Source organism: Watersipora subatra, chromosome 10 (assembly GCF_963576615.1).
Source record: "Watersipora subatra chromosome 10, tzWatSuba1.1, whole genome shotgun sequence".
Classification (NCBI taxonomy): domain Eukaryota; kingdom Metazoa; phylum Bryozoa; class Gymnolaemata; order Cheilostomatida; family Watersiporidae; genus Watersipora; species Watersipora subatra.
The window spans coordinates 13312543-13340506 of NC_088717.1; the positions used below are offsets into that span (position 1 = coordinate 13312543).

Genomic DNA, 27964 nt, shown 5'->3' on the forward strand with positions numbered 1-27964 from the left:
CTGCCTGCTTGGTGTCTAAGATTCAGGCTCTTTTCCCACCAACGGATGATGAAGAAGAGTTTGCAGACTTGCAAACAAGATTTGCGGCATAAACCAAAACACAAGATTGCGGTATGCACACAACCTTTTCCGAGCGTTTGGCGATGGCTCTCCAAATGGGAATAGATTATCTACCAAAACAATTATTGAAAAACAATAATTGCTGATCATCAAAATAATCTCGATCTTTATATAATAAAATCATAAAACTAATACACTCTCTACTGTAGTAAGTGTACAAGCCAAATATACCAGTTCTCCTTGTGTTCCACGAGTTCAGAATATGTGTGTTCAACTGATGCATTAAATGTGTAACACAAGAATTTTAGATAATGCTTGACACATTAGCATAGCCTTGGTGTTGTTGGCATTAAATGAATACCCAACTCACTATGATATCGTAGGTAATTATTCCACCTCAACTCAAGGGGTGCAGACGCCACAAATTCGTTTACACCAGGATGTATACACAGGCATTCATGCTCCCCTTGGTCAAGGAGACAATGCGCAAACTCAGCATAATGGCAGCACAAACATTCAGGAAGAGATGGCATGTCTTGACAACGCTTGCAGGCACACCACTCTGTAGCCGTTGGTATTAGCTCCTAAAGAAATGAACAGATATGTCTATGCAACCATAGCTAATACATCAGGTCGATGTTATCCAACAGTATATCAGTGCAGCGCTAGATTTAAATATTAAAATTGTTAATGTTGTCATTCGAGAAAAATCTGTAATTATTTTTTTGCAATATTGAAGCGATAATTATCATCATTAAAATCATATATAATAATATTCGTTCTATCACTCTCAAGCTAAAACTATTACTACTAGCTAGCTTGGCACATAAGAGCTGGCTAGTGGCGATGCTTACTTGCTGGGAGGTTTGATTCTGTTGAGGATCTTCTTCAGATAGAGCGTCAGGCTCGAAACGCCAGGGTCTTAACTTTTCAGAATTTGACATTTTTTATGATCGCAACTCGGACATGAATAGTCGAACAGAATGGCCAAGCCGAAACTGTAAAGTAGCGAGCATCTATATTTGATACGGGGTCTTAGGTAAAACCCGAAGTGTTTATCATAAACTATTGCTACGATAAGTTTGATATTGAGTTTTTTATTGGCCTTTCAATTCACGCGAGAACATCTCGTGACAAGACAATAACCATACAGCGCGGATACGTCATCGAAATCAAGAGATTTCAATCTACGGCGGCTTTTTGTTTTTGAGCTTTTAAGAGCTTTTAATCACATTTCCACATATTTGCCACCTACCACACAACAGAGTAAGACATGGCGAATCTTTTGATACCAAATAACTGTAATGTGAATTTTGTTGCAAGTCAACCTTTAAGTTAGAAGAAAACACGTTATTCCTCAAGAGAATCTTAGCAATGACAATTTTAATGGCGAAGAATTGGAATTTGTGTTTTATTCATCTCACATTGATTTGGATTACTAGTATTTTACTATTTTATAAATAAATCCCTATATGTAATTTCATGTAATTTTGGTTTGCAATGGATTTTTGAAGTTGAATTTCACTACAATTTGTGTCATGAAATTTCCTTGAATCATGGTAACCCTACAGCAACAGCGAACGAATTAATTGTTGTTGTTGTAACCCAGTCATTATTAGTACCATTTTGTGTACCTTTTTCTACTGACCACTTTCAATTATGGGTTCATAAAGATGATTGTCAAAAGTCCATGTCAAAAGTGATGAGTCAACATCAAATGTACCAAATTTCAAAGTGGTGCTGTAATAGAGGTACATGAAATGTTGAATGAAATGGAGTGGAATGGAAAGTTCAATGAAATCGTGGCGCTGTATTTTTCAACTATTCTCTTCCAGTGTCGTTCTATTAGAGGTCGCATTCAAATAAAGGTGGCATTCAAATAAAATTGGAGTTCAAATAAAGGTTTTATGGTATAATCTATCTGTTGATACTACGGTTAGTAGAAGGTATATGTATCTATATTATGTTTAAATTATGGAAATTTGTGCATATCATCATGATTAGAAAGTGGCTTAGGAATGTCTTGCTCGCCATGCTATAGCGAGTGGCTTCAGCAGCATTTTAATTATTCTACAGTTTGATTCTACAAATAATTACAGTGGTGTGCATAAACTTGGAATCACATTGTTTTGTTCACTCTATATCGAATGGATCTTCCATTCGCTTTTTATTTTCCCGCCAATTATGATGCCATGCCAGATATTATATATCAATCTGATCAGCAGAAGATGTGCTTTCAAACAATGCATTGATTGATTTAACACAATCATTTCTTTTTCATTTTTTGGCATCACATCATCACTCCTGAAGAGCTCAGAAAGTTGGTAAACAGCATGCCTTGACGGTGTCAGATGGTGATCAAGAACAAGGGCTGGCCAATAAAATACTAATGCTCAGCTCAAGACACCTTACCAGTCCTTCTGAAGACCAACAATAACCCAACGGCCTTTTTCAGGGCCACCAATTTGTATAAAAGAGTTTGTTTGTATCCTATTTTATCAATTTTCACTAACAACATTCATAGCCTGCAATAAGTCTGCCTTTCGGTAGATCCACCCCCAGCGATAAAAATCTGAGAATATTTTCAAATATTTGGCATCATCTTGTTCTTCAGAATTTTCCCTTTCAACTGATATATATATATATTGATGGGGTTGAGGCACTTAACTCCAAAGAATTTCTTAGACAACAGCATATAAACATACATATTTGAAGATTTAACTGGTGATTCCAAGTTTATGCACACCACTGTATCTATCAATTTATTTAAACGTTATGCCATGTTTGTTGAATCCAATCTTAGAAACAGATGGTGCATCGTAAGTATGGACCTGTTTTCCTGCTCATCTCCTATGGAACAGTCTACGGACGTTGAGATATCAATATCAACTCCGCCACATACACAGTCATTAGAAGATAGGCTAGCAGATGCCCCAGCAGCTGAGCTCGAGCAACTTCTTGAAAATGTTTTGGAACGGCGTCCTGAACTAAGAGCAAAACTTGCAAAGCCGAAAATAAAGAAAGCATTTCACATTCCACAAACTGTCACCTGGGACCGCAAATTAGTAGGTGAGTTGTTTACCTATTTTTACTACTGGTATTGCAATTGTGCTTTTTCTTTCACCTGTTCATAACATGTTATGATTCAATGATCACTCAGCGACTGTATTTGTGTTGGTTACAAGGAATTTGGTTATCTTTTGCATTGATAGTGGTAAAAAGAAATTCTTCCAGGCTTTGATAATGAACTTTGAGCAGTGTGTTATTATTATTTGAAACAGCACATCTTGGTATTTAATGAATGGCTTATAGTTGTTTATAAAATTCTTCACATGATGGAAGTTTTTTAAAAAGAAGGCTTATGTACAAAGAGGACTAATATGTGAGTTTAGTTGGCATTTTTATTGTAATGTCAGTATTGAAGGGTGAAGTGTAGGAATAGCAATTCTCCAAAAGTTTTGTTTTGTCGTTCACCGTTTGTTCCATAATACATGACTAGGTTTGTTGTAACACAGATAGCGATCAGAATTTATAGCAGCAAGTTTAGATTGGTTTGTGTTCTCTAATTGCAATTTGGCTAAAGCAATGTTTTCAACTAGCCAATGTATCATGTATATCAATGATGTAAAAAATTTCCTTGACCATAGATACTGAAATTATTTATGGTTAATAGATAATCATGAGATGTGCCGAGATGACAGAGGTGGTTGGCTGCCATCTTCCTCAATCGACAAACATAAGATTGTCGGTAAAGATTTTAGAGGCCTTCCCATTGTACATATTGGCAAGGGTCGACCAAACATGAAAGTAGTCAAGCAGCTTGAGCAGAGTCCAGATGTTCACAATCTTGTTTCTTGTTGTCCTCCAGCTCTAGATACAGGAAATGATAATTCAACTTTTGCTACAGGAGGTACGGATGCTAACCTTCACATTATAGTTTTATGCATATCTCAAATAGGTAAAACTAGAAATTCCACTGTCATACAGCCCACGACCAAAGTGGTATTGGAAAAAAAGAAAGGGTACTGATGGTTGAGAAATGCAATATTAGCAGTCAAATGGCATTGCAGTGCAATAGGATAACTGCAATGGTGGCTGTAATGTACTGGGTGTGGGTGTTATTATATACAACAAATAGCAATAATGAAAGGAAAAGATTATATGTTTATATCTCTCCCCTGCAATAGGAGAAATGCAATATTGGCCAATATTAGAAGTAAAATGCACTGATATTATTAGAATAACCAATATTATTAATATAGTAATAATATAAAACCAATGCACAATTTTGTTTACATTTCAAAACGTCATAGCTAGCAATATCACGAAGTTGTGATATTTATATAGATTTTTAGAAATTCTGTACTACGTAGTCATTGTTCTGTAGTCATCCAAACTTATAATTAATTATTGTAATAATCTCATAAGAACCGTTAGAAAAAATATCATCGTCATTTTCTTTACTTACACTGCGTTGGACATCAGTTAGAATACCAAAGTACTCAAAATTGTCTAAAATGTCAGTTACTTTGAAATCGGCAAAAATGAAACGATTGCAGTACTCCTAACTTAATTACAGAAACCTTTGGCAATTCGACAATGCTATAGACTGGTGAAACGTGCATGTTATTTTTTTGTAAAATGCGCACGACTCAATCGTTCTATTCTCTGTCGCTCGGCGTTTTACTTTCCGGTCTTAACTTTGATAAAAGTGAGGCTTAGCAAGTTTTAATAACGATTTTCGGCCAAATAAATCTGTCTATTTATGTATAATCTGATCAGATAGGTTAGTTTTAGGAATTTGCGGTAACCTTTCAAAAGGTTTGGTAACATATTTAAATAGGTTTATATGCGTTTTGTATCATTATTATACTTAAACGACTTTACTGAAAAATAGTTAAATTTGTTGATAGGATTTCGTTACAAGGGTTTGGTGACAGCCGTTAACGAATAATTTTTCGGGAGTTGTGTGCACGTGTGCATTTTTCATAAATCTCCCAAACCAATCGCTTCGCTCGTGTTTGGTCGTGGGATAATATCTTTTGTATCTGTGTCTTCCGGTCTTGATGGGGCTTAAATGCATTGATGTACCAAAATCTATATCTACTAGTCACCTAGTTAGAGCTTACACATACATGTATATTATCAGGATTTTGGCCTATTAAAGATGTGGTTGCGTCAAGTTTGAGTTGATTTTAAAAGAAAGCTTTTTTTTGTCTATCAGTTAATATGTTGTTTGTTGTGTTAGGCGATCTCATTGTCAAGATATTTGAAGATTAAAATCGAAAAAAGTTGATCGCGGTAAAAATGCTCAGGCCAAAAAAACATGCCCAGACTTGCCCAAAATGATGTAACGAGTGATACAACTTGTCTCTATCTCTCGTATTCACATCGGCTATTGCGATAAAAGTCTAGTCCTACGCGGCTCTGTTGGCATAAATTTTATTTTGCATTTGCTCACATTGGCTAGAATAAAATTTTAAATCTAGCTACTGAAACATTATTATGAATTTCTCAAACGCCTCAAATAAGGGAAATTAGAAACTTGTCATATTAGCTTCTTTTGAATGCTGTGTAAACATCTGAGTACCGACTACCAATTCTATCGGTCTACGGTAATTACGTCGTCAAGTTAACTTATTTCATCGCGGCCTTTGTATCAGCTAAGTTCTCAGTTACTACTCACATCGGAAACTAGTTACTTAACAAAATAAGCATGCTGCCATCTTTGAAAATAATATGTTCGAATATATGGCGAAACCAACTGCATCCCAAAAAGTCATGTATAGTCAACGTTATCTAGTCATTATCATCGAGTATCATTATCAATTTGTGGAAAAAATTTGCTGGTCACATTCGATTAGTTAATTCAAAGACAAAACGAATGTCTCCTGCAGCAAACTCAAACAAAACATGGTTTGTGCAGCACACATTCGAGTCTCTCTCTCCCATTTATGGCAGTTTCCAGACCGACACGACAGCTCCCCTAGTGAACCACATGAACATCCTGTAACAACAAAACAAATGTTATTCATATATACGTCGTTCTAACGCGTATCTACTGAAAGCTTTCAATTTGAGAGTTAGATAGATTGCGAGTGTAATTTTCAAAATGAATAAATGTTTAACAAAAGCATAAATACGCAAAGCCAACAATTCGAAGCTTTGTTTCTGAGAGTTGAAGATGAGCGATGATCAATCGATGTTTCTCACTTTCTACACACTAAATGTAAATTCTAATCATAAATCTAATTTACTAGCTAAAGAAAATTTTAAGCAAATGTTATAGCTAGATGAAACGATAAAAAGTTGTGAAACGATGAATCGTAATAGCAAAAAGTTATAATTTTACTTATTAGTAGATGTATTCATGAGTTATAAAATTATTACCGTTAGTTTAGAATATATGCAAAGGATACTCATAGTTAAAGGTAAATTTACCTCCATTCTCCTATCTTTCTTTGCAGCAAAATGCTGTTGACGCCTGTCAGCTCTAACCATAACCGGTCTGCCCCAATCTTTAATCACCTGACGCTCAGAAAACTGAGTCACCTTCGCATTGTTACAATTTTGTTGTTCGTCGATAAAACGTGTCGGTGCAGTAATTTAGTAAATTAACAATGTCTTATATGTCCTATAGTCATGGTCACCTAAAAATTATGTCACCTAAAAATATCGATGTCGATGCACGTGGCTAGTAGAATCTACTACTAGTCAATGCGCGTGACTAACTAGTAATAGAGTAAGTTCCCTAATAACCAGAATCTTCAAAATCACAGACAACCCGTTTTACGAGCGATAATATTTAATATGACCTATATAAAAATTTCATGCTGATTATTGGCTAATGAAGAGATCTTATATTTATCACTCGTGGACTCTTTTCGGATGTATCACTCGTTACGTCACAAATGAAGCACCCGCTCGGATCTGAGCTTTTCAAAAGATGGCCTCATTCAAGCGCATATATCTCTGAACAGGAATAGTCTACAAAAACAAAAAAGACATCATATTTAGCTGATGTTTTAGCCTTTTATTGGTATTAATTTCATTAAATCGACCTTTTTGACGCAACCACATCTTTAACCAGGATGCTAGTTGATGTTGTCAAGTTGTTTACCAACACTAACTTTACTTAAAGTCGCGTGCGTGGAAGAGAGAGATGTTGATAGAGAGGAAGACAAAGATCCTGCTGATGAGCCTCTTCCCACTCATCCTCGAACCAGCATTCGACTACACCAGAAGAGGTCAAGGTTGAAAGTGAGGGGCATATGAAACAAAATTAAAGTATTAAGGTCCAAAGTTATGCGTGTCAGAATTACTAAAAAACGATAATTTTATTTTGACAGTATATTAGGTTCGATACCAATTATGTGGGTTGGCTACCGATTATATTAGGTTGGGTACCGATTATGTTAGGTTGGGTACCGATTATGTTAGGTTGGGTACACATTATGTTATGTTGGGCACACATTATGTTAGGTTGGGTACACATTATGTTAGGTTGGGCACTCATTATGTTAGGTTGGGCACACATTATGTTAGGTTGGGTACACATTATATTAGGTTGGGCACACTGGTAGGTTGGGCACACATGTTAGGTTTGGCATACATTATGTTACCTTGGGCAGACATTATGTTAGGCTGGGCACACATTATTTTAGGTTGAGGGCTGATTATATTAAAGAGATATATGGTAATATGCGCTCACCACTTATAAGTATTCAACAGCGATTTACATACCCTAGGACACTTATATTTCACTAGTATTTAGTTTTGTGAGTAGCATACAGAGTAAAATTTCGCTGCAACTTAATTTCGCAGCTCTGATGAGTGCGAAAATGTAGTGATGTGAAAATAAATGCAGTGGAACAAACATAATTAGATTCCTCAGGTTCGGTTCACCAGTAAGACAAAATGTTTTCAATTTGGAACTAGTTTGTAATTGTGAACCGCAGGTAGAATTGTGTTGCCGAGATCGATAATGCAATTTGATCCCTCGCTGCCATTTGTTTCTTGGACTATCAATGAACAAAGCCATTTAATTCCGCATTTTCGCTCGTTTGTTATGATAGTTTAGTTTCGCTCATGAAATTTTCGCGAGAGGTTGACTCCGCAAAAACGCGAAAGTTAGATGAGGCGTGTGCTAGGGTAAGTGTCCTAGGGTAACTAAGCTATGAGAATGTTGAGCGGGCTTGTCATAAGAACAGGCAAAGTTGATATTTACTCTGATTTATCCTTCGCAAATCGTTCTTTGTTGTAGAAAGGAACTGTTGCATCTCTAGACTCGGAAGTCTGTGATAATGGAGATGTTCAAGTAAATAAGGATGATTCACGTAAGAGCAATTACAAAAAATAGCAAAATTCTCTTCTCAGACTCTTTGCTCTTGCTTTAAGACAACGTCTCATACATCTGGCTGCTTAACTCACGCGGAACACTGACAGCCAGACTATTAATCTAACATCAGCTGTTGCTTCTCAATTTTATACGCAAATTTTCAAGTTAATTTTTGCTGTTACAAACTCAGTGTTGGCTCTTTTCTATCACTGTCATTTCTCCTTGAGCTCACCCGCTGTAAAGTTCTAATCCAGTTTTAGTTATATTTTTTACCCGCAAAGGCAACGACTCACAGCAATCACTTGCTTGTGTTTATTGATTATTTTAGTTGAATATTTACCACAAAACTTGATAATAGTTGATATCTAGGCTGGATCAGTTCCCCCCCCCCCCCCGCATTGCACTATGAAGCCCTGGTATTATATTGTTGTAACTAATTTCACAGGATGCTTATAAAAATTGAGTCATGTTACCGCTCTACGAAGCTTGATTTAAGCAGTACTCACTTGCAGTCTAATTGTCAGTATCATTTGCTAGTGGCTGCCTCTTCCAAGAGGGAATCAAAACCTTACTGCACAGATTGCTGCCTTCAGTTTGGGTGAGTTTATTTTGGAGCATGATTGATTCTATGTCCGCTGTAGAGTTTAACAATTCATGTATGTTACAACTTACTGACATCTTCACAGGTAGTGCTTGTAAACCTCAGAAACTGTTTCAGCGTGTCTCACTAATACGCTTATACCAACTCCTGTCAACTATGCATGGAGTTGTCCTACATTGTCTGATATTGATTTCCTAGGTCTTCAGCACCTTATAGAAGACATTTGGTTTCACCGGACTGCAAGGGGTTTGCCCTGAGATGTAATTTTTGTCAGCGAGTTTTTTCTCAGTCAACTGAACTAGAAGCCCATGAGATGCATGGCTGCTATCAACAAATATGTGTTACTGGTGCTGGCTGTAAGTGCTTTGTATGGTTTGTAACTATCATCTATGATCTTGATATGGAAATAGTGCAATCAGGCCAGTTGGATTATGGTTATTGTCTGCTCACGATAGCTTAACGCAATGGCATGTGCTGTGCTGACAGTCATTACAACTAATATCATGTTCCTGAAATATAGCATCCTGTCATACTGCAAGCATATGTCCTATAGTCATACTGCAATCATATGTCCGATAGTCATACTACAAGCATATATCCTATAGTCATACTGCAAGCATATGTCCTCTAGTCATACTGCAAGCATATGTCCTCTAGTCATACTGCAAGCATATGTCCTCTAGTCATGCTGCAAGCATATGTCCTCTAATACTGCAAGCATATATCCTCTATTCATACTGCAAGCATATGTCCTCTAGTCATACTGCAAGCATATGTCCTAGAGTCATACTGCAAGCATATGTCCTCTGGTCATACTGCAAGCATAAATCCTCTAGTCATACTGCAAGCGTATGTCATATGGTCATACTGCAAGCATATGTTAAAAATTTGCAGTGTTCTATTTTAAAAAAGAAAAAAATTATGTTGTGGTATGCTTCAAAAGCTAAGCCAACATACAGCATATAATCAAGTTGGTTAGTGTTTTGGAATGCAGTAGACGCTCCTACCATGTAAATAATCTGTTCCGAAAGTGTTTATGTTATTTGGATTTTGTATTAAGTACGATTCATAAAATACATGTAAATTGTTTATTCCATTCTAAGATCTTCCTAAGTCCACCCTTTTTGATCGTCAAAAAGGAAAAACTGTTTTACTATTTAACGTTACAACTTTACAGTAACTGTGGTATTATTGGTAGTTGTGTCAACAAATTTCATCTTTTTCTTTCTCACTTTCACTCTATTTAGGGTCCATGATTATGTTAATTTTGCATCAAGTCAAGGAGTGCCCATCTTCAATGTCAATTTAAATCGCTTTTCTAACTTTTTTCTAGGTCTATGCTGCAAAGAAAAAATAATAAATAATATTGTATGTCTGAAATAAAGTGAAACTTTAAACTTATTTTTTGTCATAAAATCGGTGTCTGTTCATTTGTTTGTTTCCAAAGCCACACTTAGAGAATTGAATAAAAGATTGATTTTAACGGGATTCCTATTTATGACATCTAGATTGGTAGACCAACACTTTGACACCTGCACCAACCGACCACCTTTAGGTATTTCTGAATAATTGTGCACCTACTTATTCTCTGTGCTTTATCGGCACACATGATGATCTCTCATGGCACGCTTGACTGCCTTATTTATAGACTGCCTAGCATATCTATTACAGCGCATTGAGTTGTTTTAAGTCATGACAAATATTGCAGCATGCGCATTGTCAAAAAAGGGAGCAGCCATGATTCAGTTGTTAGAGCGTTGGCATGCAATCAGTAGGTCAGTGGTTCAAATCACAGGACTATCGGGTGTTAGGAAGGGCTTTCAGCCACAATTGCTTTTGCGCCAAGTCTCATGCACAAATGTTCACAATAGATTCTGCACCAGGATATACCATTAACGGTGGTGACTCCTAATGGGAAAAGTCAAAGAAAGAATTTTATATCGTCAAGAGAAATGACATACTGTAAAATGTTTATGAACATGTAACAAACAGTGTAACAAATCAATGATTAATAAAAGAGGCATGCGAGTAGTCAGCAGTGTGTCCACTCCGTTAACCGTGGTGCACACAGTGAATAGGGCAGTTCAGTGAATTTTATCTGTGGATATTTTAGTATCTTGAAGATCTTTTTGTTAAAACTTTCATCCAGTTTGGCAATAAACATTTGTCAACCTCATAGCCGACCTGTTCCTATTGTGTTTCTCTGTCTATTAGATTCTTCATACTGCTCTAGATGGTCAGGATTGGTCTAGCCTGAGGTTTCGGTGCAGTATATGTGGGAAGGGCTTTAGAAGGGAGGAAGAAATAACTCCACATGCACGAGAGAGTCATTCATCTGCACCAGCACTTCAGTGTCGGCTATGTCAGCGATCCTTCCATGAACTCAGGGCTCTCCGTAATCACTGCAATAGACATCACATCAAACTTAAGTGAGCCTTTTCCTCTTTTCTAGCTGAGCAAGCTGTCAAAATTGGGCAATGTAGTTTATCAATGAATGTGCGGCTTTTATGTCCATGTAAAAGTGGACACCGTCAAAACTGTCCAGTGGTATAACATCGACATGTTTAGCGATGTGAAACTACTCGTAGATAGAAAATAGAATTGCTCTCACATGTACGTAGGCAGGTAGTAAAAAGACAAACTCTTAAAGTGGATATCGTGCATCAAGTTTAAAAATAGCAGTTAATTGTTCTTTCAAGTTTATTTGCTTCATTATAATATGGGTACATTCTAATGTAAGTTTTAAGTCTTTGCTTAGGGATAAAAGGCAAGGCAGTTTCATGTAGTTCTTTTTTCAGTATGTAGCTTAAATGCCACAATTTACACTTCAAGAGCTTACTTTTTCATGCCTAATATTGGTCACGGTGTAAACAAAAGAGTTTAGTTGCCTGTTTACGGTAAATATGCATGTTTTCATAGAATCATAGAGCAGAAAATGTTTGGTTTGAGTTTAATTTATTTGATGTTTTGGTACACTGGTCGCCATAGATTCAATTATAAAGTAAATGGAGTCTAGTTTTACAATATTCAGTATTTTCACTGCCAAGTTCACAATGTATGCCTCTGGGCTCCTCTTTTTTGTGTCAGAGTTTCAAAGATCAGCCGCTAGTCAATCAATCTCCAACAGTCTCAACTTATGATTATAAATAACCTGTGAAATTTCAGTTTTCATATCAAAAACAAAACTCTGAAAATCAGACCTCTATTAGCATTTTATCTTATGTTGTATTTTTGTTTACTTCCAATTGTCAAAAAGTTTACTAATTTAGATCCAGAAAAACCACGAGCCGCAGTTGTTTGAATCATAGAGACCAGACAACCAGAAAAACCACAAGCCGTAGTTGTTTGAATCATAGAGACCAGGCAACCAGAAAAACCACAAGCCGTAGTTGTTTGAATCATAGAGACCAGGCAACCAGAAAAACCACAAGCCGTAGTTGTTTGAATCATAGAGACCAGGCAATCAGAAAGCTGTCTGCACAATTTGAGCCACCATATTTGATTAATGGTTGCAGCAGCAACATCGACCCTAATAAAACACCTACACAATATAAATTTGAGTCTTTCTATTATATGTTATAGATTTACCTGTCAAGTCTGCATGCGACAGTTGTCCTCTTCACAAACCCTTCTCAGCCATTCTAAGCTCTGTCACTCTCACGACAGACCCGTCCACAAATGTCCTTTGTGTGCTAAGTCACTCGTGACCAAGGGATCTCTCAAGCATCACATGAGCTCTATGCATGAAAACAACCGGCCACACAAGTGCGAGGTGAGGCAGACGGATCATCAGCTTTAATCGTAATCGGATGTAATCGCTGTCAATATTGCAATTGCGGTGGGTAGCAAATGTCATTGCTTTAGTCTCGTTGCTTTTCACAGTTTTTAAAGTTCAGCGTTTTTATGTATTCTTTTCGCTAATAAGTAAATTCTACCTCTGTTTGACACAATGTTACCAGACCTGAATTTTAAACTGTCTGATTAGAAAAATTAAAAGGTAATAAAACATCATTGCGCTCATCACATGCTACAACATGTATTGTATGTAACAAAACAATAGTTTTATTAAAATTACTCATATTTTTACCATTTTTATTGTGAAATTCTAACGTTGTTTTAGCAAGTAAAGGTTTTTGAAAATCATAATATTTGTAATACTACCTTTTCTGAGACACATGTCTACGTGTAAGTAATATAAAGTCTTTATCTGAATTTTATACCATTTGAAAGAGGAGACCTGGCTGATTATTTTGAAAGTTGAATGGGTAACTTATCTCAATTCAGTTTCTTGTAGTAGTAAGTTAAATTATAGAATTTTCTGAGAAATGACCGGTATTTATGGTCGATCGCATAAAAGTTAGTCGGTTGCGAATGAGAATGAAGTAGATCAGTCCGCTGATCTTTCACCTTAGTTCCCAACCAGAGAGGAGTTCCCCCCTAGGAGGTGTTTTGAATATACAAGGGGGGAGAAGAGAGGTGTGTGATTTGGTAATTTTTTAATTTATGTCCTGCAGTGCCGCGTGAGTTTGGGCTTCATCATTTAACATTTTGGTTTTATCTATAACACTAGTTGCTAATAATGAGCTACTAGTCAGAACCCAGATATGTGTGAACACATCTATCCAGATTTTGATTGGATAGTAAGTTAAGCTAGTCATAAACAATTTATTGCCATGCCGAAGATCGTGTATTGTTGTGTGATGTATGCATGCTGTATGAAAATTTATATTATGTTGTTATATGTTTAGATATGTACAATAAAATTGGATTCTAATTTGTATCGGTTGTTTCTAGTCATGTGAGTTAAAAGTGCAGAGAATCAAATTTATGAAAAGGCAAAAGAGGGGAATTGAATGGAAAAGGTTGGGAACCCCTGCCTTAGTTTATTCAGTTGGAGGTTCCTTGCAGTCGAAAAGTTCTTACATATTTTGACTCTTTAGTAAATGTCACTCAGCATTCAGTATAGTCTTTCCATGTGACAAGCAGTTCGAGTTGTTAAGGTGGTTTTAGCTATTTTCCAATAGACCTTATCAGGCTCTTAGTAGATACTGCTCAATCACTATGTTTCCATGATGCGCAGTGCTTCGATGCAGCCCCCTCCGAAGTCGAGGGGATTATACGTTTACATGCTGCGCAGTGGTTTTCAGCAAATTAGCCAGAGAAGAGAAATTGTATAAATCGAATCGCTGGATGGATACATGGAATCGATCATGGATGCCGAACGTCAGAAACGGTCTTTTTATGCTTTTGTCATCATTATACTTTTATTTACAATACACATTCACAATGTTTTACAAACCTTAACGCAATTTTTACAAACAATATATTTTTAATAAATATTTATTTAAGTAATATATTATTTAAATGCTACTTTAGGACTTGCCACCTACGGTATCTTTTGAAAAGTGGTAGTACCGATAACAAATTCCAGGAAAGTAATCACCTCATCATCCTCGTAGGAGCAGACCATAATTAAATTTAAGTGAAAAAAGATCGGAAGAATAGCAAAAACAAGATAAGCAGGATAACTTTTGTACTAGTTTATGGCGCTCGACGAATCTGTCTCCGCGGCATGAGAGCTATGCGCAGCCACTGCGCAATCGCTGTTTCCTTGCTGCGAATTTGCACAGGCTTCGCACTGATCAGTGCGCAGTGATTTCAGTGCGAAGACGCCATTTCCATGATTCGGAGAGAGCGCAACTCTGAAGTACTGCGCATCATGGAAACATAGTGAATAGCTCACAGAAAAAACGTTCGATTAGCGGCTTTTTTCATTAGCAAAGCTTATCAGATTGCTACGATGTGATACCATTCTATGGTAATTGATAATATTGTAATGGATTATGTAGTCCATGATAGGTAGCTGTAAAAATCCATTTAAGTAGAGACATTGAAGTTTTGCTGCTAATGCCAAGTTTAACTGCAGTTTCTAAGCGGAAACAGACTAAGTACATAATTGCCATCCATCGCCAGGCCCAAATAGCCGCCGTATTAAAACAAGTCTAAATTTTTGTCTGTAACACCGATCGGTTGATTTAGCTAATTCCACATGCCGTAAAAAGTTGTTGATGTGTTTTTACTCATCTTTTAAAAGGAAAAGTATCACTGCTTAACAGTGGTAGCCCCAGTAAGTGTGATTATAAAGGTTAGGGATACTCCGGTCTACATGTTAAACATAAGACCCGTTATATCCCATTGTCCTGCCTGTCCTGCCTCCTGTGGCAACCAGACTAAGTCAGCTCTTCTTGCAAAATGTCTTAGCCTTTGGACGTACATGATGCAACTAGCAACGGAACTGCTTGATGTTAGTATTATGTATCGTGTCTCCGTGTTCCTATCCATATGTTCTCACGTTTTTGTCATTGTATTTGCAGTACTGTGATAAAAGCTTTGTAACAAAGTATGCCTTAACGGTACATGAAAAAACCCACCAAGGCACTCGAGACTTCACCTGTGGCATATGTGGCGCCTCCTTCATCCAAAAGGTCCGTTTACAGGAGCATATTCGAGCACACAGTGGAACACGAAACTTTCACTGTTCTGTCTGCAACAAGTAAGCCTATCTAAGCTACATGTATATATATATATATAGACGATGTGTGTGTATATGTATGTAATATATATATACGTATATATATATATACAGTGCACCCTCGAGATACGATGTTGATCCGTTCCAAGGCTGGCATCGTATGGCAAAAAAATCGTATCTCCGGGTTTAGAAACCATTTTAATTATACAATGAAAAAATGGTAAAAATCGTCCAAAATTTTATAAAAATGCTGTACATATTGAAAATTAGTAACCAAATAGTATGTTAACTATAGTTGCCTACAGTAGCTGCATTGTATTAAGTGCACCTAGTGATTATAATCTGCAATACTTGTACTTTGTACTGTAAAATTGTAATCTGTGTACCAAATGCAGATCGTACGGTAAGAAGTTCTTACCTTCATAAGGTATGCATAACATAAACTTTGAATTCGCTTCAAATAAGTTTAGCTTGCCAAAATCACCCTTAAAACTAAGCTTTAGTATGTATTTTGAACTATTTTAATGAATTTCAACTTTTTATCACGAAATCTTATTCTTCATAAGTTTTTGTCTTCACTTTCATTATAAAATTTAGCGTGTCTGGTTGAAACCTTTTTCAACCAGAATTCAATAAGAAAGGTCGAGTGATGCAGTTATCGAAAGCGGCCTCTCACACACCTGGCCATTTAATAGCTACCGAAAGAAAATGAAATTTTATTTACTATTTTACAGGACGTACATACCTTTGGAGTAACGTGGCTTTAGCTGGTACATGTAGCGAATAAAGCAGCGAGGAGGCAAAAACGTATCAATGCTACTTATGTTGCTGTACACTTGAAGATTAATTTAATACGTAATGAAATGGAATCTTTAGCAGGCTAAAGCAAGTTGTCTAGTCCTGTCCAATTTTTCTTCTAGTTCAAAAGAAAAAAATTGCTAGTGCAATGCAGAAAACTGCTAGCTAGCTAACGCTTGTAGAAGGATCCAGAGAAGGTGCTACAGTAGTTTTTCTTGTATGAAATGTGCACAAGAATCAATGTAACCATACATACAAAGTTTGTATGTATTTATACCCTAGAGGACAAGGCTTTAACGAGTTTCAGAAAGTAATGTGAATGCGTCGACTATCTTGAGTAGCTAGTTATATGAGTTACATACATACGATGAATTGTATTCAGGTAGGAGATAACAAGACCACCTGCAAAGACATAGTTACACAAGAAAATAAAACAAAATCAAAAGGAAACAAATAAAATGAATAAAATATGAAAAACATGCCACACAAGAGATAAATAATATATATTATACATGCATTGTTTTAATGTACCAGTCCACATCAGTAAATTAAACACTTGAAATATTTCTGCCAATGTGGGGGTTTTCTGTATCTTCTACTTCCTCACCCTTATGCATTATGCCTTATGCATGCTGATCGCGTGCATGGCCTTCTAACTCCTTCAAATCTTCAGTCGTAAGCTCCTTCTTGTGCTTGCTTTAATGGAGTTTTAATAATACTTGCAAATGCTGATTGGTTGCGATCATATTCCCTGACAATGTTAATAATACGGGTGCCTTCTTCTTATTTACGGCATCCAACTTTGTTGAAGTAAAAATCATTTTTCCTTCGTTTTGTAACGATTGTATCGGTCTCAGATTCCATAGCTAACGAATTAAATGTATATACTTGTAGTTATATACGTATGCTGACTTGAAAGTTTATAGTAAAATATATTATAACGCTACAAATGAATATTTGCTCTCGCTTGTGTATTTTACACGAATTTTTCCATGTGGAATGCTGACATGAGAGAAGTCGATCATCGTGTCTCTTCTAAACGCCCTGAAAATGTTTTTGGCAAATTATATTTCGGTGTCTTTTTTCATTTCAAATTTTAAGTCGGGCGAAACTTTTCTCAAAATCGTATTTTGAAATAAAATTCGTATAGCGAGGTGAAAATCTCGCAATGTTCGACTTCGTAAGGTGAAAAAATCGTATATCAGAGAAATCGTATCTCGAGGGTGCACTGTATTACCAGCGGAATATCCGGCATTCCACGGTTAAAAAAGGTTTTGGCCCGGAAAATTCATTTTTGTTTTACATACCATATTTATCATTCTAAAAGTTAAATGAAGGCGTTTATCACCTGTTTTTGTTATTCCTGTGTTCAGTTATAGCAATAAAAACCTAGCAATGTAAAATCTACTTGGTACTGGGATGGAACTGTGAACTTCCTGTTCTGCAGGCACTCATTTATCCAATACACTACACTGTCCAACTGTCTATACTATGGAATAAATTGTGCGCATACTTATTATGCATTATAATCTTTCATGACTTCTCGCTACATATTTTAGCTAGCGTTATGCTAAACTTGTTGGCTAGAAGAAAAATGCTTAAACTGACATGGGCAGCAAGACTGTTGCAGTCGGTATTGAGCTGTAGTAGGCACTGCAACCGATACAATATATATTACAGAGGAATAAACACGGTACACAGAAATAAATACAGTACACAGAAATAAACACCGTACACAAAAATAAATACAGTACACAGAAATAAATACATTACACAGAATTAAACACAGTACATAGAAATAAACACAGTACATAGAAATAAACACAGTATGCAGAAATAAACTAACACCTTCATATAAAAGTTAAAATGGTAGTTGCTGTATATGCTGATTATAAGTAAATTTTATGCAAAAACATTTTGTATAACCCGTGCTACGTCATGTATTCATCTAGTTTATTTATATATTTGATTATTTTTATAGTTAGCGAATGTGTTTGAGCTGGCTGATATCTGCTTTTGTAATTTCCACACCACCAGGAGGTAGACAAAAGATGCATTACACATTTTTGTGGTGGTGGGCTCTCCAGTAGGTATATCAACCACCAAAACTTTATGCAATTTGGAATATCTAAAGAATTTGATTGCTGCACACGAAGTTTATTATACGAAAATAATAATAGAAATCCCCTAAAACTTCAGATCGCGATAAATTGGTTTTGTGCAGTTCAAAAAAGTTAACAGGAAAAATAAGACGACAATGAAGGTGTTTAAATGTGAAATAATTAGTACAGTTACGGGTTACAATGACTCTTTTATATGATTTTTTTGCCATACGATGTAGAACATGGGGATTTTTCACCCTCTCTATATACAATATTTTTCGCCATACGATATCAACAAAAATTTATCTCGAAATTCAAGTTAGGCAGTCGGTGTGCTGAATAACTAGTATGCCAATATGCTATTCGCCAAAATCCCTCTAAAACCTAATGAAAGAGAAACAATGCTCGATCTCGCTCAGTTCGGTGTTATTAGTTATTGTGAAAACGAAACCGGAACAGGTGATAAAGTTTTAGCGAGGAAAATTTTGAAGTTTAGTAAAATGGTTAAAATACATACTTAAACTTAGCTTTAAGTATGTGTTTATTGAGCTAAATTCATTTTCAAGTTACATTCAACGTTTATGTTATACATCTGTCTCGAAGGCAAGAACTCCCTACGGTACATACTGTACATACTACATTGTAATGTTATATTTTACTCTAGGTAACTATAGTTACTATGATTAACATATTATTTTGTTAATAATTTGTAATATGTACAGTACGTATATTTAATTTTGATGACTTTTACCCGAGGCTGTTTGCATTAGATATTTACTATAGGTTTCTATATCCTTCTATACGAAATTTGTGCCTTATGATGCCAACGCTGGAATGAATTAAAATCGTATGGCAAGGTATGGTGAGGGTCCACTGTATTCAAATATAAATGCAAGCCATAAAAAACTTGTTTATTTACTCATTATTTCATAGTACTTTGAGAATGTATGCATGGGAGCCCTCTTCTACTGTATACAAAATCACTATAATGGTCCACTGAATCATTGAAGGTCCGCTGCAATGTCTAAATAAGGTTTGTTCTACTATAATGTTGTTGATGAAAATCTTTGATACTGATACAGTTAATACAAACTGAGAAACAAATAAAAATCATGAATATTTCGAGTTAAGATTATCAGTGAGTGCATAGAAGTGTGGGTGTATAATAAAGATTAATATTCTGAATTAATATGAATAATAGCTATCCATCAAAATGTTGAATGCAACGCTGGTACAAATGTAAAAATGAGGTATCGCAATTAAATACGTCACTGAAGCACGTGAGGGTAAACATTGCTTTTTGTCTAGCTCTACCCTAGAAAGAATATGAATCACGCACTGGTGGAATTTGCAGGAAAAATGTGTAAGATAATACGTAAAACAAATACTGTAATGAGCTTTTGTAATGGACGCTCGTAATGAACGCAACACTTATCTGTTGATGAAAGGAAATTCTCCATGTTAATGTACTAAATCCATATAACGTGCATACAAATGACAATATGCATACAAATGACAATTTTTTAAATTAACTTAATAAAAGTTAGTTATAAAAAAACTTAGTTTTAGTTAAAATAAATGAAGAAATAAGGTAAAAACTGTAAACAAAGAAACTAAGCAATTTTTGTTGGTATTCAATGATTGTGGCACGCAAGCGGTTCGGCCCTTAAGCCAATTAAATTAAGCATACGGTTTAAAAGCAGCCTTTTCTTAAAACTGGATGCAGCTCGCAAAACCTCGCTTCGCTAAAAAACACGACCATTGCATCGCTAAAACATTGGGGAAAAGATTGCACATCCCAGCAATCGAACTGGGTGCATTCAGATACACGGATGTGAAGTCATGCGCACTTTAATTGGGAGCTGCAATGAGTATGAGCGCTATGAGCTAATGCCTAGCAAGGTAACTGCGTGGCATGGTGGGTTGAACGCATGTTACGTGCCTCAGATGAATCGGGTGTACAAGTTCAATTCCATTACCTGGTGGATTTTTATTGCTAGAATTTAATAGCTACAACTAGACCAAGGTTTGGCAATAAGATTTATATACACACTAGATGAATGTTCAGCATTGCTTGAGTAATAAAAAAGTTTTGGCCCAGAAAGTTTATTTTTATTTAACATATAGCAACAGTTACCATTCAATAATTATTTTCAAATTTCATGTCATGAAAAAAGTGTTTTGTTTAGTTGAAATAAATTAAGAGAAAAATTAAAACAACTGTAAAGGTGTCTAAATGTAAATGTAAAATAGATAGCAAGCAATAGCTAAATAAAGTCTGTTTTGCTACTACTACAATTAAAAATTATTTGGTATACAATGATATGGTTTTTAATTCGTTTCAGTGTGGTAGCAAAAATACTGTATCGAGTGTTATAGAAACCCATAGTAATTATCTAATGCAAACACCTGGTAAAAATCATTAAAATTTTATATACGTACTGCGCGTACTTAGAATTAGTAACAGAACAATATGTTAACCTCAGTACGTAACTGTAGTTGTATACAGTAGCTTTAGTGTATTTAATAGTTATGATCCGCAAGAAAATTTAATATTATAATGTACTACACGCTGTATGTACTGTAGTGAGTACTTACCCTCGAGACAGACGTATAATATAAATGTTGAATTCAACTTAAATAAGTTTAGCTTACCGAACACATACTTAGAGCTAAGTACTAGTATGTATTTGACTAAACTTCAACTTTCAACTAAAATTTAATCACTTATTTGTTTTCAAATTCGTGCAAGCATGCAATGCATATCACTTTCAGGCATTGGGAAGTATTTCGGCAAACACCGTGTCGACATTTTTGTTATTTCGTCCAACTGCCAAATTTCAATTTCTTGAGAACTTTTGTTGATATCATATGGCAGAAAAAGTCAAAAAAAGTTTATCCGCATATGAGGAGAACGGAAAAAAACATTGTGTTCTGTATAGTAAAGTAAATAATGTTATAACAGTGGCATCAGAACCCGAGGGCGCACTGTAATAATTATTAATTGAGCGTGTGCAATCACGAAAAGGCTATACAGTACATGGTGAGAGCGATGGGAATAATAGAAGTGGCCTAGCCTTGTGGTTAGCCTTAGCCCTAGCCTTGTGGTTAGCCTTAGCCCTAGCCTTGTGGTTAGCCTTAGCCCTAGCCTTGTGGTTAGCCTTAGCCCTAGCCTTGTGGTTAGGTGCGTGTGTGTCTACAAACTTGCGGTTGCAATCTTCAGGAGTTCAAATCTGTTTTTCATTCATCGGTTGTAATAGCTATTGCTGGGGAGGCACCAAATGATGACAGACGACAGACAAACTTGAAGATTTATATGTATACCTGCATATACATACCTCTATATGTCTTATCTCTTCCAAGTCCGGCAAAAGAGAAAACGGTATTTTAAGGGTAACTTGGCGGCTCGTTTTTCAAATTGAATTTGAGACTTGTGCTGACTTGACACTTTACGATATATCGAATTTCTTACGTAGTACGAATCAAAAGATCTTTTATAAATTCATTATGTTATTTTGAATTTACATTATAGGAGGTTTACGCTATAGCTGCATCTACTATAGCGTAAATGTGTAGTTTAATGCAAATTATGTGCATATTGCGAGAGTTTTGGAGCAAATGATTTTACTTAAATCAAGAGTGATTCTTTGTGAAACAGTTATAATCGTTCAGCAAGTTTGTACACTAGTAGTTACATAGGTCAGTGACAATGATTGATTGTTACAGTTATGTAGCCGTTATCTGTTTGACCAACTGAGAGAACTTCATGCTATGAGCGAGGACCTATTGCCGCATTGTTGGTACTGTCCAAGTGTTTTCTAGAACCTTGTCAAAGATGGTGTACTATTCATCACACAAATGAATTTTAATACAGAAAGCATCATAAATGGGTTTTTATGGCAACCGTTGTTTCTGGAATGTATGGGAAAAAATGAACACGTATTGAATTGCGTATTGTTGTCTACTGATAAAAGCAATATTATGCGTCTGTGTTAATTTGAAATAGTGGAAGCTTGAATATTTTATGAAATGCTTACTTGTTTTTTCATTAAACTAGTTCAAATAGTACAAACACTAGAATATGAACACAGTCCAACTTTTTGATTTGTGGTTTGGACACAAAAGTAGTCACAAATATAGCAGCCCATTACTCAAAAGACAGATCAAGGGACGCACAAATCCAAACTTAAAAAAATTATTACATTATAATATTGTTTTAAACTTTCATGTCAGACCCTTAACAGTTGTTTCATGCGCATGCGCATTGATTCAATATATTCTATGTTAGTATACAATCATTGAATATACATGTATGAAGACAAATGTTTTTTTCGGTTGTTAAAAGTTGTTAAGACCAAAAAATTGTCAGCTATTTTATATAACATTCTTGATATTGCGCGGCAGCTTGCAAATGTTAAAGAATATGGCTGGCCCGAAAAATGAGGTATATGAGTCACTGGGCTTTTGCTGTATACCACCCTAAAATGTTTTGTTAAGTATACTGGTTGCACGGACTAACTCAGGCAAGTTGACTGCTGAAGTACAGCTATAAAAGTAAAACCGCAATGTGTAAAAGATGTTGATGAGATAGAATTTAATGCAGAACATTCAAGTATTTACAAATGCTAGAAAATGAACATACATTGATTCTGCCATTTCCAATCACAACACGGTGAATGCTCTGAGATTTCAATACACTGAATGACGTTATCTGGTCAAAGCCCTGGCTCAAAGAGTGGATACTAGTGAAGCCTAAATTCTACCACTTTTGCATTTGGTGTTTAAAGCTCCTTAAAGTAACTCATCGCAGTTAGGGATCTAAGGCTAATGGTCATCATCTGTAACAATAGCAAACATGTTGGCAACTGTCGTGTGATCTACAATATTCAGTTTTGTTGTATTCACAGAACACAGGAAGATACAACTTCCTGACATGAGATTATTGATCTGAGAAGTTCGTGTCTAGTGATTAGAAAGCACTGATATTCAAGGCATCTCTACGATCAATTGTTTTTTGATCGAAAAGTTGTCACAGGATCAAAATAGCTTTCTGGCAAGTTTGAGTTGGATTTATTGTTAGTTTTCTTTTTATGGTAAACTCACGTCCATGTTCCTACCCAAAAGTGCCATAACAGTCTCAATCTTGGGATATTGTAGGGCCCGAGTTAGTTCGAAGGTTGGTGTTTGGCTTGTGAATACAGTTGGCCCCAAACCTGGGTAACGATATTTACCCTTGAGTTTTAGTCAAATTGGTTGACAATTTAGTAAATAATAATATATTTATTTCATTTACATTATCTCTTTGCGTGTTTGTTTCATTCATAGGTCATTCTCCTCCAAAAAGGATCTTACAAGCCATGCGAAGATTCATAGTAAAGTTAAATCTTACATTTGTGAGGTATTTCTTTGGATTTATCTATAAAACTTTATAGACCTTTGGCACAAAGTTTTGAGCTGATTCTTCTCCACACTAACATGAATTTTTTTATCAGACTAGTTAATTTTTTCTTCATTTGTGATATAACAACTCTTTACTTACATCTCTCGTATACATTGTAAGTGGTAGGTCACCCTTTACCTACATCTCTCGTATACATCGTAAGTGGTAGGTCATCCTTTACCTACATTTCTCGTACACATTGTAAGTGGTAGGTCACCCTTTACCTACATCTCTCGTATACATCGTAAGTGGTAGGTCACCCTTTACCTACATCTCTCGTATACATTGTAAGTGGTAGGTCACCCTTCACTTACATCTCTCGTATACATTGTAAGTGGTAGGTCACCCTTTATTTACATCTCTCACATACATTTGAAGTAGTAGGTCACCTTTTACTTACATCTCTCACATACATTTGAAGTGGTAGGTCACCCTTTACTTATATCTCTTACATACATTTGAAGTAGTACATCACCCTTTATTTACATCTCTCACATACATTTGAAGTAGTAGGTCACCTTTTACTTACATCTCTCACATACATTTGAAGTAGTAGGTCACCCTTTACTTATATCTCTCACATACATTTGAAGTAGTAGGTCACCCTTTACCTACATCTCTAACGCCTGTTAGTTCATACGACGATCACAAATTGCATTTTTGGAGAAGACTTTTTTGTTGGCTAGGTTGGCTTCATATAAAGTAGTATAGTCCTCCAAAGCATGTATTTTATGATTATGTTATATAATATCTTATTATATGAAATGTTATGTATATTGTAGTTCTTTCTGATTTCCTACTGGTAACTTGCAAGAGGTAATATATGCCATTGAGTGTAGCTCAAATGGTATCTATCAAAATATCATCTATTAAACTTTTTTTTTTCACAATGTACGTAAATATCAAACTTCATGAAAGCTTAAAAAGCTGTTGAAGGTGTGTTTACCTTAGCTACTTATATTTTCTTCAATGGTTATCACAGTTTGAGCATGCTTTTAAACATGCAGACTTATTGTAAGTACACTCACGGAAATAGTAGTAGTATTACATGTTAAATGTATTTGACATATGACCAAAACCATATTGATTATATTATCAGCAGCTATCTTTAAAGTTCCATCTGCGTGTGACATACAAGGATTATGAAAATATTAAATTCAACAACCATTTTACCAGAGACTGTGGTGTCTTTTCAAAAACCCTTCTGCATTTGAAGATTAAAAATACAGAAGGGTTTGTGAAACAGGTAAAACTGTGTAGGGCATGTAAAACTTCATACTGTCAAAGTTATGCAGTTCACCAGCCTTTGCACGGTCTGATCTCTAACAGTCCTGTTTTTATCCTAAAATTACAGCATTGCAGCAAAGCTTACTCTCAGGTACAGAGTCTCAAGAAACACTTGTCTACCCACAGTTCTCTTCCTCAGGTCTTCAAATGTCAGTTCTGTGTAAAGTCCTTCAACTCAACCGGAGCTGTGTATAAACACTGCAGGCTGCTTCACAAGGTCTGGTTTCCAGAAAATAATAATCTTGTATATTTACCAACTAACTTGAAGATAACTTGGTATTGTTTCTCTCTTCGTATGTGGTGCTGACCTCAACTTTCTGCTTGAAGATTGACCATTGCTTGATATAAATATATATATTTATATATATATATTTCATATACAGTCAAACATGGATAACTCAAACTTCACGGGACCGAGTGAAAGTGTTCAAGTTATCGGAGCGTTCAAGTTATCAGAGCACTGTTACAAGTGCATGTATTTATCAGTAGATACATGTACATATACAAACTATAATATAAATCAAAAGCATGAATGGCTTGTTTCAAATTAAATGCTTCTAACGTAAAGTTTGAAAAAAATTTTATCAGAAAGTATAGAGATTTTTCTATCACTTGAGATTTGTTTGTTGTTTTATGCGATGTTACTGCCAGGACGTTTTCAGAATAAAATTGGCAATACTTGATTGCTGTTGAAATGCTCAAAAGAAGAACATCTTTTTCTTTTGCGCCTTTTAACCAAGATCAATTTTGCCGATTTTTCATGAAGTTTGTGCGAAAGTTACCTCGCTTTTCCTTGCCTTCGAAGAGCCATCGCTAAGCGGATGTTTGGTAAAAATCAAATGTTTCTTAACCTTTAGATAAGTCGTTGACAAAAATATTTTGTCACTCATTGTAATAATGGCGCCTATGAAATACTAAAAGCTGAGGCTTATCTCTATTGCTTAGAATAAAGTGATATTCTAAAACGATAACAACCGACTCGGTAGCCGTTGGGCAAAAAGTTGTTCGAGTTAGCCAAGTTGAGGTCGAGTTATCTGAAGCAATTTATCATTGCGTGGGAACGGACCAAACAAAACTGTTCGAGTTAACCATGTGTTCAAGCTACCCGAGGGCGAGTTATCCATGTTTGACTGTATATATACTCATATAGATAATATATATGAGTGTGTGTATCTATATATTTTTTTTTCAAAGTATGTCCGTATGTTGGTACGCATTCCGGCTATATATCTTAAAATCTTGGAATAAAGATTCCGTACCAAAGAAGATTCAATCTCGGACTCTGCCATTCACCAGTCGGACATCTACCCACTAGAACACAGAAACTGAATTGCTAGCTTGCCAATATAAGTCATTGTATGAGAGCAAATACCTAACGGCTTTGCGTGCGATGCGGGTCATTGCATAACGTCATGAGAAGCTGTTCGCTCACATTTTTAAATGTACTGGCTAATAGCGTTTAAGCTAATAGCGAGCAACTCTCACCACTTCTCATTGTTTATAAAACAAAACACTTTTCTCATGATATGTATAGTAGTTTGGAATTTAGAATGACAAATGTTGTTATAAATTAAATACAAATCAATTTTCTGTCCAAAGACTTTTCTATTACCCGAGCAACGCAGGGTGGCACAGATAGTATAATTATATATTTCATATATATATTCATATGTATAATATATATGAGCGTATCTATATAATTATATATTTCATATATATGAGTATATAATTATGTATTTCATATATACATGAGTATATAATATATACTCATAAATATATATAAATATGTATTTCATGTGTATACGAGTATGAGTATATAATACATATGAGTGTATATACATGTATATAATATATATGTATAAACATATATATTATGTTTTGCAGAGGGGTAGTTTTGGGGATCGTGCTTCCTCTCAGGCGTTAAAATAATAACAAGTTTTCCACTAAATAACACCATGTGATTCATGTATATATTTGAAACTTTCGAGTAAATATTCAATCTACTGTGTCTACCTGCTTTAATTGATTATAATTTGGCTCATAAAGATTATATAAAGCTTGTAAAAACAAATTACTCGCGAGACTTCGTATAGAAATGCAATATCTCAAGGTATGCCAACTTAGCCTAACCCTAACAATGTCCTAACACTTCTAAGTTTATGAACATGGTGGCAACTCAGAATCGTTCTCTCAATCGAGTGATCAAATGTTTTTGTCTGTCTTTCAATTTAAGTTTGTTATCTCTGTTATCGCTGATGTGGTTGCCATGTTGATGATGCTACTGTGGGACTATTATCCATGTTGATGTGCCACTATTATCCATCATTAATGTTCTTCGGCGCCACAAAAAGGGATTTGTATGAAATTTTATTCAGGCCCTACGCTAGTTATTGATTAAGCGCTCCACTGAAGACCATGCTTCTTACTGGCTCAATAATAGCATGCCGTTTGCGCACATCCGTTTGTTTTCATCGTTCTTATATGGTTCTAAGTACATCTGTTGGTGTTACGAGGCCATTATTGTTTGAGGTTTAATAATGGGAAGCCATTTGTTTATGATTTCAGTGTTAGCTCTTAATTATCGGGCTGCTAATTTTAGAATCTTACACAGTTTTTGAACCATGAACACAAAGTTACAAACTCTGTTTGTTATGCCTTCTAATTTTTCACTATCACTAGTCATATTTTACAGTCATTATAGCAGGATGGAATAATAATAGAGCATTATAAATGCAATAAATTACATCAATTGTTGGAAAGACTATCATTTGAGTTATTTCATTTATTACTATTATTATTTTCATTA

General features: G+C 35.5%; 1 protein-coding gene across 1 annotated transcript in view; it reads left to right on the top strand.

The window, feature by feature from the left end:
- Positions 1-2926: 2926 nt before the first annotated feature.
- LOC137405976 (zinc finger protein 260-like) overlaps positions 2927-27964 on the top strand; it is a 31654-nt gene continuing 6616 nt past the window's right edge. Inside the window, exons 1-11 of the mRNA XM_068092465.1 lie at positions 2927-3129; positions 3734-3970; positions 7202-7320; positions 8324-8396; positions 8936-8996; positions 9198-9355; positions 11233-11428; positions 12582-12771; positions 15374-15552; positions 23757-23829; positions 25226-25375. Coding sequence (XP_067948566.1) covers positions 3745-3970; positions 7202-7320; positions 8324-8396; positions 8936-8996; positions 9198-9355; positions 11233-11428; positions 12582-12771; positions 15374-15552; positions 23757-23829; positions 25226-25375 — 1425 coding nt within the window. The 5' untranslated portion in view covers positions 2927-3129; positions 3734-3744. The remainder of the gene's footprint in view (positions 3130-3733; positions 3971-7201; positions 7321-8323; positions 8397-8935; positions 8997-9197; positions 9356-11232; positions 11429-12581; positions 12772-15373; positions 15553-23756; positions 23830-25225; positions 25376-27964) is intronic.